Below are 11,228 nucleotides of genomic sequence, written 5' to 3'. Positions count from 1 at the left end.
ATTAGTTTCCATACAGAAATGTTTTACACAGTTGTCAACAATGTAGAAATGTATAAAATTAGCTTAAAAAGTAGAAAAGTTCCTCCCAGGTTTATGATGTCAGCACCTTTACAGCCCCAACCAGAGTCGCTCCGGCTCCAGCACATCTGCACTGCGGCCCAATTAACGCTGCATGGTACAGATATAAATATGAAATGTTTGTTTGTCCAGCTGGTGCTCTCTGACGGCCTCTCCTGCTGAATCCCAGTAGTCGCCCTGCCTCTTGGAGCAACTCCTGATGGGGTCTTTGGGGTGTTTAGACTTAAAATAAAGAGCCACTGAATCACTGCTGTAAGAAATCTACACACTTATATAGAACCAAGAACTCAAACAACCCTCTGAATGATTAAAGGGTTCTTTGCATCATGAAAGGGTGCTTCAGACCGATAGGGAATTCACTGTAGATGGTTCTATATAGAACCTTTTTGAAAATGATTCTGTACAGCACCAAAAAGGGTTCTTCTGTTGTTAAGGTGTCAAGCAAGTCACAAAGCAAGTCTTTTCAAAAAGGTTCTACGTTCACATTATCAGGTTGAAGTGGCACAAATCTGGTTTTTTGCCCTGACTTGACTCAGATTTAATGTGGACCCACAAACCTGAACTTATCCCTAATGTGACTCAGATCTGATGTTTTCAAATCCGACCTGAGCCACTTTCATATGTGGTCCTAGATCAGACACGTATCCGATTCATGGCCGTGTGACCTTAATGTGACCAGATCAGAATTCATGTGCTTTCATTCCACTGCGCTGTGCCATCATTCAGCGTTACCATGGCAACAGCACCGAACAGAAGTTAAAGCCTGTAAACGGTGGAAAAGCAGCTCATCTCACCTTTTTCTCCTCCGTCTGGCTCTAATAACGAAGCTGAGAGCTGATCAGAGTTAATGATCTTCTCAGCGAAGCTCGTTCAGCTCGTTAGTTTGTGCTGATGATGCAGTGATTCAGTCACGTGACGTTACTGAGCAGGAGGAGCTCATGAGGGTCATTTCAGGCCGGTTCATCACATTAATGACCGATTTGAGTCACTGACCTAAACGAGTGAGAACCATCGAATCAGATCTGAGCAATGAGGCTTGTAATGTGAACAAAGCACGTACATGCATGTTCCCCATCAATCTGAAGAACACTTTCATGACGCGAAGAACCTTTTATTCATGCAAAGGGTTCCTTGAGTGTCCATGGTTCTATATAGAACCATTTTCTTTACTATAGAACCCTTTTTTAAAAGAGTGCATGGCACTACACTCTATATACTCCTACCCTATTCAAGTTACTTCACCACCTGATTGGATTTCAGACAATGATGTCATTATCTGAAATCAGAACTGATGGAACCAACTGTTTCACTGTCCCAGTGCACGGTGTCTTATGTAACGGCCTCAGAGGGCTGCTTTGAAGCTGAGGTTGTTTGGTCTCACAGTTCTACTCGTTCATCTGAGAAGCAGCTGTTGATCTCCACTTGAACTTGCATTGAACTGGACAGAGCTGCTCCACTGATACAACTGCAGACGTTACTGTAGATTTAAACCAGCGACGGGCATTTTCAGGTCAATTTCAGGTCAATTTCAGGTTTCATTTTGTGGCCAATTTGCCTGCATTATGTGACAACATTGGGCTGTTCAGAGCCAGAAGTCTGGCTGGAAAGATTACGGGAAAGTCACCCAAGCAACACTAGCACAACTGCAAAACCTTGTATCTCCATTTTTGCCGTTTTTCAGTTTTTGACCTAATTTGAAAACGTTGGTTGTTCTTTACATTGGGTGTAAATTTTATGAGCAGACCAAAAGAAACGGCCCACAATTGCTTCTGAAAACGTCTGGTTCCATTGACTTACACTAAAAGTGGAGTATGATTTTTGCTTCTCCTGTAAAGTTACCGTTTTGGAGATACGAGGTTTTGTTCCGACAGCAGCGATAATAGATACATTTTGATAAATGCTTCCCTGCCTAGTAGGTGGTTACAAGTACTTGGTCAGTCGATTACCATGCCCATCTCTAATTTAAATACAGGTTTCTGGGCTCCAGATTAAACCATTAGCCAACACTAAGAAATATTTCCATTGGTTCCATTGGTAAATTAGTTCAGCACTTGACTCCCTTAATCTGGCTTAATCAGTATTTTGGGCCCAAAAAGGCCTCAACTGTGTCCTGAAGACACATTCACACCTGCTTACCATCTCACCCTTAAACGGACTGTTCAACAAAGCTATCCTGTACTGCTGCCTTCCGCTCATTTCCTCGCACGTTAGTGATTTGGACAAAACTCTGCCTTTAACATGCGCAGAAAGGCCTGACTGAAATGGGCCTCATTGCCACGAAATTCCAGTTCCTCCGCCTCGTCGTCCTCCTTCACCAGTCCTTCGCTTTCTTCCCATCTACGGCATCCAGGCTCGTGTGGTCCCACGCCCGTTTGCGGCCCGGTGCTGTGGAGGTGAGCGTCTGTACGTTGTTCCGTAGCATTCGCAGGACCCTCCCACAGCGCTCGCGACCCGCGGACCAGGCCACGTCTTCCGCCGTGAGGCCCTCGCTGTTACGGATCCTGACGGAGAAGGAAGAGGGATTAGTACCACATAGGTGGCCACTTTATTGGAAACACTTACGTTGCCCCATAGTATAGGTGTAGAATTACAGACTGTAGCCTCTGCTGGCATTCAGTTTGTCAACTGACCTCTACCCCATTCATTAGCGGCCAGTTTCTGGTACAAGTGGATCAGACACAGCGGTGCTGCTGGAGTTTTTAAACACTGTCCAATCACTATCCACTCTATTAGACACCCCTACCTTGTGGGTCCACCGTGTAGATGTAAAGTCAGAGACGACAGCTCATCTGCTGCTGCACAGTTTGTGTTGGTCATCCTCTAGTCCTTCATCGCTGCCCACAGGACGCTGCCCACAGGACGCTGCCCACAGGACGCTGCCCACAGGACGCTGCCCACAGGACGCTGTTGGCTGGATATTTTTGGGTGGTGGACAATTCTCAGTCCAGCAGCGACACTGAGGTGTACTGGTCCACCACCCAAAAATATACAGCGGCTCTGGTTGGAAACTGACCACTGATGAAGGAGTAAAGGATGACCTACACAGACTGTCTCTGTTGATAGAGAAGCCTGTGAGTTTATATTTTCTGCAATAAAAAGAAATATAACTTACTCAAGTTGAGCATAGTTAGCCACGAGAGCGCTGATGCACTCTAGACTCCCTGCCCTGGCTGCTTTATGCACTGGAGTTTCCCCAAAAGCGTCCTGAAAAAAGGAGAAGACTTCGTGTCAAGGCTATGTGATACCTATGGGGTTATCACAATATGGATATAATATGCAAATAACCCAGTTACTTAATAGTGAGTATTGAATGCAGCTGGGTACATAAATTCAATAAGCCAATAAGCATGCTGCATTCCAAACATCTAGAGTGCTGACTGGCTAAACTGTCTAAATGACATTCTGTATGCATGTGATTAACAGTGGCACTTCATAATTAGTCTAAACTCATTGCAGTGAGTAGATATCGCTGCTGTCGGAAGAAAAACTCGTATCTCCAAAATGGTCACTTTACAGGAGAAGCAAAAAACGTACTTTACTTTTAATGGAAGTCAATGGAACCAGAATGTGTCGTTTGTTTTGGTCCATTCATCAGGAAATTCACACACAATGTAAAGAGCAACAGGCATTTTCACATTACATCAAAAACTGAAAAACGACAAAAAACGGAGATACGAGGTTTTGTTCCGACAGCAGCGATACTTTGGTTTGTACATTAAAACACGATACCGGAGAAAGTTGAGGAACCGTTTTTGAAGTCTTGGTATCAGTACTGAGATTTTTTAACAATACTCCGTCCTAGTTTTGAGCAAGCTGACCAACCTTGGTTCAGATGATGTTTAGACGAACTACCATTTCATATGATCCAACAAATGGTCCAGACAATGCAGGCCAATCCACGTCAAATCAAGGGTTGAATAATTAGAAATTATCTATATGATCGTGTTTGGTATTTTCCTGATCCCTAACTTGCACACATGCAGCTTCTTAGCTTATACTGGACTGTTTAGGAACGTCTATGATCATTTAACAGCTACAGTAAAACGACCACTGTACAGCTGTAACTGTGCCCATCTGGAAATGTACTATGCTTAAGTTACCTGCTGGTTGGGATCAGCCCCGGTTTGAAGCAGCCACAGCAAACAGAAGGCCTCCCCACCGCAAGCCGCCACGTGCGCCGGAGACTGACCGGACGCATCCTCGCCCCCGTTCACCGCGGACCCAGCCTCCAGAAGACTGCTAGAGCAAAACAGCTGCGCGAGCAGAATGACAGCAAAATGGTAAATCACAAAATCTCCACGAAACAAGAGCTGAAATTTCCATTTAATTCACTCTTTTAACACCTGCAGTACTGAGTTAAAATTCATAGAATCAAATTTACACCAAGTTCCCCAAAGTACCCCAAACACAGCTGATCATCCAAGGCTGGTTTGTTGGCTGACGTTTGCTTCCTTAACGCTCTGGGGTCTGAAGGCATTTCTAAATTTGCCTTTAAAAGCACTTGCATACAAAATATACCCACATATTATATATCAAAATGTGTAGAATAATCTCTGCTCTCACTATCTCAAGTCCCGTTCGACCAGGCGCTCTGTGCAGAGACATGTCAGCCCTAAAGCTAAAAATTTGATGTCTGTTTTTATAAATTCGTAATATCTGTGGTGAAAACGCAGCTTTAGTCAGGTGGACGAGTTGTTTTGGTGCGTGAAATGCGTTTACGAAAGTCTCACGATCACAGAAGTAGTGGACTGTATGAATAATGTTCTCTTCGTCGCTGCAGCGAATTCAACAGCTGTAAACCTTTTACACACATTTTTGGCGACTGAACCAAAAATGAAGGGTCAGTGCTTAGCGATTTCCTGAGTGTCGACTGGTCAATTTCATGCACAATAGAGAAGGAGGCACAAATCCACCAATTACAGATGACGTGCATCTCAGCCCCTCTTCACAGGCTCATAACTCCAGATGCGAGTCACGTACAATCCAGTGACGAGATGGAACGGAAAGGGCGACTCTACAGATTCAGGAAGGGTTTGAATCCTATTTCTGTGTTGGATTATCACAAAGATATTAATAGAAACACACAGAGGAATCTAATTTGATGCGTCAGTGCCTCTGTCAACCCCACAGGGTTGATTCTGCACTGGAGCTGCGAGGATAACAGAGGTAACGAGTAATGGAAGTGTGACCTGTGAAAAATGAAATTGCAAATGAAGGCATTTCATTTCATTTTCCATTTTGGCAGGATATTTGCGCAGAAAAATGTTTAAAAAAAGAAAAGGCAGAAAGAGGTTTGCATTTACATTTTATTGCTTTCATTTTTATTTCCTTTTTGGCCGGATTTGCCTCCCATATGGGACGTCACTCAAGTTCATATGCAAGTGAATACTTTTGGCAGAATAGTGTCTCACTACTAGGCAAACACGTGTGTGTGAGGCTGTTATTTTGGCGGTGTGTGGAAATACTTCACACTGAATGAAGAGAAGTGCTTTTAAAAGAAAAACATCCTTATCAGCCAACGCGGAACGTTTCAGTATCTACCACTGAACTCCGTGACGGATGAACACCTACAAGGCTGAAGTAACTGAACACACAAGTCCAGCTGGATCTAAACGCAGCACTGGGAATACGTCCATGTACATGATGTCCTCATGCGGAGGCTGTGGTGCTGTGCCTGTATGCTTAATCCAACAGCCTCAAACAGTCGTATTAAACTGCTAAAACCTCATTACTTACTCTCATGAAACACTAGAGCGCCCGGCACTGATGTTCTTTAATGAATCCAGCACTTTGTCCAGGCTTTTTCTAGCTTTACAACAAGAAACTACAGCTCAGTTTCACCTTCATTCGGTTCCATGTGGAACTTTTGACGCTCAAATGATAACATTTGTATATTTGTGTATTCTTATATTCACTTTTTGGGGAATTCCACCCATTCTTGTAAAAAAAATGTTTTTAATCGGTATAATTTAATCATTAAGATGTAAACAAAGTCATTCAGAGCGGTTTGGTGTGAAGTGGTTCAGATGTCTTTGCAGTGGTGGTGATGGGAACCAGGCGTCGCCATGACTACAACACAAATAGTCGTTTTATTTACTATCCAGAACCCCCAGTGAACCTACACGTCTTCTGAGTCTTCTGTTATATGGAGTGTTGATGATGGAAAATTGTGATAAATCTGGAAAAATACAAGTTCTCTGGGACCTCAGAACACCCTGCATGTAACCCCCCCCCATCATGAACAGATTAAAAATTGATTAAAATCGATTTTCACCTACAACAGTTTTCACAAAAACCACGTAGCGAAGTGTCTCAGACATCACGCCAGTGAATTCATGACCATTTCATGCAATAACTGCGCGAGGGAGCTTTTAGAGGTGGACGTCTGGTTCCTATCACCACCGCTGTGAACACGTCAGACTGGTTAAGTTCACATTTGAACCATTTAAATTATGCAGAAATTTTGAAAAATTGCTGGATTTCCCCTTCAAGTGCTTTAATGAATCTGAAAGAGCTTCGGCGTTTTATTTCAGACCAAAACGAGAAGAAGGAGAGATGCTGGATGGACTAAGAGGTTCCACCACTCACTTGAGTACGCCTCACCCAGTCTGTAGGTTCCACTGCTGTTCTTTAAAGAACTTTTAAGGAGGTACTTTTAGTGATTATTTCAACTGAGGCAAAGCCTGTGGGCAAAATATCTAGTAACACAGGATCCAGTGCAACCAGGACAGATTATGAGACATTACTACAGGACTGTTACTCGAAAAATAGTAGCTATAGATTATTACACAGACACTGTACAACAATATATAAATAATATCATCTCAAACAGCATTACTACAGTTCATTTTGGGGTTTTTGGTACTTTTTTTGGAAGAAAATACACACGTTTTCGTGGTTTTTGACGAGCATTCGCCTGCTTCTGGTTCGAATTTCCCGTTCCACCTTAAATGGTGCAGCTGCTTCACTAAAAATGAAGCTAATTTCCAAAAAAATGAACTAAAAAATTAAAAAGTTCACTCCAAATTCCAGCAAAAGGCTGAGAAATAGGAACCCAGTGTATATAAATACATATATAGTAGTTTTGTACCGCTCAGCCACTTTAGTGCATTCCTCATTTAAGGTGGACCGGGGAAATTCGAGCATATATCTGGCGAGAAAGAAGCTGTCTTGTTTGTATTTTGCATATAGCCTAGTTTTATACTACTATACTACATTTTTCACAGGTTTTTCGACATGTTTTCAGCATAAAATCCTTTAGACTGGTGATTTCAGACCTACCGTGTCTGTGTCCAGCAGAAACATGGTCAGTGCGGTAAACCCCCTCTCAGTACTGCCTCCTCACACTCCGCACGTCCTCGCTCACACGCGCTCGCCCTGCGGCCTCCGGCTTTATTAGCTGCTTCTCGCGTCACGTGACCGCGCAGCTCGCCACACAGGCGCGTGCACGCGCGCTCCGCGAGCTGTGCGGGTTCACACGTACGCAGTGCGCGGGCTCGAACGCCCCCAGTTCATCACCTACACACACACTCGGAGGAACTTATTGCCATCAAGCTTTTGGAAAACATTAGGATTAAAACCTGACTGCTTTGCTTCCTAATGGGATCCTTTACACTGTGATGTCAACCCCACTACCCAAAACCACAAGGAACCATCAGGAACACTTCTATAGGATTTTTTTCCAGCAGGTGTTACTGGAAAATGTTTACACCATTCCTACACAGAAGAAAATCTCCTTTTGCAGGGATGGAGGCACAAAAGGGTGCGGTCACTCCTTAGCTGAAAAGGATTCTCTGTAGTGCCGAATGGGGTTCTGCTGTTGTAACAAGCTTCTAATGCAGGGTCCAGCACGGTTTGGTGATGTTCCTGCTGCAAGACACCAGATAGCCCTCTTCTGTTAGTTGCCAGGTTTAGTGGGTGTGCTGGAGTGAGGGGGCAAACTGTGCTGGACCCTCCGGGACCGGATGTTGTGCACCCCTGTTCGAATGTGACAAGTTTGACATTGGAACAATAGAAGAAGTTATGGTGTCCACCCATATTGCACAGTCCCTCCTCCTCCGTTTTCAGTTCTCCTCCTCTTTACCAGTCCAGAAGGAATGTTGCAAGTGCAGCATCGAGCTTCATTCCTTTACTTGTTGAGGCCTCCAGCAGTGGTAAGCAGTTCCAGTGCTAACTCTTATTTTGCTTTTATTTACGTCACTTCAGCTACGTTCACTGAGTAGGAGGAGCTCATTCAACCTTCAGGGCCTTCAACATGATTGACAAGAGGTTAGAACACGCCCTCTGGGCAGCGCTCTTTCTTCATCCTCTCATGTTGGACTGATGGCAGACTCAACACAACTGTGACTCCCTATGGGTTATAAGGGGCTTTACAAGGCAGGACGGGCCAGGGCGAACTTCAGTAGGTATCTCTGCAACATGACACGCAGACGTCTTTGACATAACGTCAAAACTATTATTCCCTCAGATCCTGTTTATAATTTGAGTTGATTGTGCCATGTTTTAAGCGAAGGATCGAACACATTACATCGTTATTTTACGCTGTCGGCCGGATATTTTTGGTTGGTGGACTATTCTCAGTCCAGCAGTTATGCTGAGGTGTTTAAAACTCTAGAATGGCTGTGTCTGATCGACTCAGACCAGCGCAACACACACTAACACACCACCACTGCATCAGCGTTACTGCACTGCTGAGAATGACCCACCACCCAAATACTAGGGCAGTCAAGGGCAGGTGTGGGTGCAGCGTTTCCTTCCAGCCGAGCAGGATCTCACCCAAATTCCTCTTTTTTAAATCAGATCTCTCTGCTTTTCTCCATTAAAGGCCCTGTATGCTGTGTCCACATGTGACCACTTGTAAGTGCTTATGTCCACTGATGACACTTGTGTGGATTTATATCCACGTAAATACTTTTTTACATGACTATTTTCAGGCTGTTTTTGTTGCTGAGCCTTTAAGACTGATCTACGTAAATGAGCTCTGTTCTAATTGGGTGAAACACTCTTTCTAACATCGCCGTGAATGGGAGAAGCTAAACTGCTGTAGGCTAAATATGTGTAAGTGTGAATGTGGTGGTGTTTATGACATCACAAAAGCAGTAATCCTGCAGCTTAGTGGCCCCCTGGACCGGGAAGTGGAGGGTACATTTTCAGACTTTAACTCTGTTTATACACCACATCAAACTACCTAACAAAAGAGGAGCGTTCTTTGTTACAGGTCCTTTAAAGACATATTACATTGTGCTATTATTATTATTATTATTATTATTATTATTATCATCATCATTGTTGTTATTATGTTAAATAGACATGTTATCCGTGCTGTATTCTCATTTTAAATCAAGTGTTATTTCACCTCTGGCCACTAGGGGGTGCCTGGCCAATGCTCAGCACACTTGCTCTGTTACTATTTACTGAGATAAGCTGGCATCCCAATAACAGTGTGCCAGGGCAGCGTGCACAATGGCCTGTGGGGGTGGGGGCGTACGCTATGTGCTCTATGCCCACCATCCTGCAGGCCGTGCCAGGATCTGGCCTCACGCCCAGGCACTTCAGAGAAACGTGCAGACTGAGCACGTAGACAAGCACTGACGTACTGACATGACCGAACTCTCATACCAATGGCTGAGATCTGCTATGTAGATATAGTTAAAGGGGAAATCAGGGGTTTCATAGTTTATGCCTAATTCAGTGATTTAAGATGTAAAGGGAGTCATTCAGAGTGGTTTGATTTCAAATGGTTCACTGTAAAGAGGCCACTTTTACAAAAGTGTCTCAGGTGGAAATGGAGACCGAAGGTACCGAGGCAGTAGGCCTCACAAACTCACAGAATAGGACCACTGAGTGGTGGAAAAGCACCTGTCCATCAACCACTACAGAGTTCCGAACTGCCTCTGAGAGAAACATCAGCTCAAGATCTGAGCGTCCCGAGCTTCCTAAAATGGGTTTACTTGGCCGAGGAGCTGATCACTATGCTCAATGCCAAGTGTCGGCCGTAGGGGTGTAAAGCGCCGCCACCAGACTCAGCAGTGGAAACGTGTTATCTGGCATAATGAACCACGACGAATCTAGGTTTGATTCTACCTACTGCACAGCACAGTGCCAACAGCAAAGTTTGGTGGAGGAGGGATAATGAGCCAGGGCTGTTTTTTTCTGTTAATTTAGATTTATTTGCATTGAGTTTAACATACTGGAAAAAACATGAAATATTTGGGGTAAAATGTGGCATGTCATGTTTTTTTTGTTTGTTTTTTTTGTTTGTTTATGCACCTTCTATTTATTGTTTATTGTTTGTCACTTTGGGGGTTGACTGGACTGTGAGTACAATGTTTCGTTCCACCTCATGTACCACATGTGATGTGAATGACAATAAAGCCCTATCTTATCTTATCTTATCTTATCTTATCTTATCTTATCTTTTTTTAATAAGTTAAATTCAGCAAACAAACAGTAATTGTGCATTCAAATATACAGAAATGTGTTCTCTGTAGAGGATTGCTCACTTATTTTCACTCTGAAAATCAGCAAAAACAAGACTTAACATCCTGAGGCCCCCTTAATGTAGCTATGGTATCACAGCAGGAACCATTTGAGACACAGCCCGTTTAAATATACAGCGGCAGCGCCATCTGCTGGATGATCAGAGCAGCACATAATAAAAAGCCCATATGAAGAAAGACCGAAAAATAAGGCTGTGAAACGCCAGAGGGCGCCCGCAAGCGAGTGCTCTGTGAAAAGATCTTAACGGCTAAAAAATTAAAGTAGTTTCTAACCATTTATCCAGAACCTTCTTTTAATTTCGGACACACACATACACCCACATTGAAATATATACGGACAGCGTCCTGTGGGCAGCGTCCTGTGACCACTGATGAAGGACTAGAGGATGACCAACATAAACTGTGCAGCAGCAGATGAGCTGTCGTCTCTGACTTCACATCTACAAGGTGGACCGACGAGGTAGGAGTGTCTAATAGAGTGGACAGTGAGTGGACGCAGTGCTTAAAACTCCAGCAGCACCGCTGTGTCTGATCCACTCGCACCAGCACGTCAATAGTACCTGCTCTGTGAGGGTCCATGGGGGTCCTGACCACTGAAGAACAGGGTAACAGAGAATCAGAGAAACAAATGGACTACAGTCTGTAACTGTA

The 11,228-nt window shown here is 43.9% G+C and overlaps 1 protein-coding gene across 1 annotated transcript; it reads right to left on the bottom strand.

The window, feature by feature from the left end:
* Positions 1 to 1,147: 1,147 nt before the first annotated feature.
* Positions 1,148 to 7,442, bottom strand: ankrd37 (ankyrin repeat domain 37). Its single transcript, XM_017681751.2, has 4 exons — positions 7,360 to 7,442; positions 4,179 to 4,331; positions 3,191 to 3,282; positions 1,148 to 2,579 (listed from the first exon to the last, which is right to left on the bottom strand). Exons 1-4 carry the CDS (start codon positions 7,381 to 7,383, stop codon positions 2,390 to 2,392), a joined length of 459 nt encoding a protein of 152 aa, XP_017537240.1. The 5' UTR covers positions 7,384 to 7,442; the 3' UTR covers positions 1,148 to 2,389.
* Between the last annotated feature and the right edge of the window lie 3,786 nt (positions 7,443 to 11,228).

Source organism: Pygocentrus nattereri, chromosome 22 (genome assembly GCF_015220715.1).
Source record: "Pygocentrus nattereri isolate fPygNat1 chromosome 22, fPygNat1.pri, whole genome shotgun sequence".
NCBI lineage: Eukaryota > Metazoa > Chordata > Actinopteri > Characiformes > Serrasalmidae > Pygocentrus > Pygocentrus nattereri.
The sequence above is the reverse complement of the archived record's forward strand: the minus strand, read 5'-3'. Positions and strand labels throughout refer to the sequence as shown.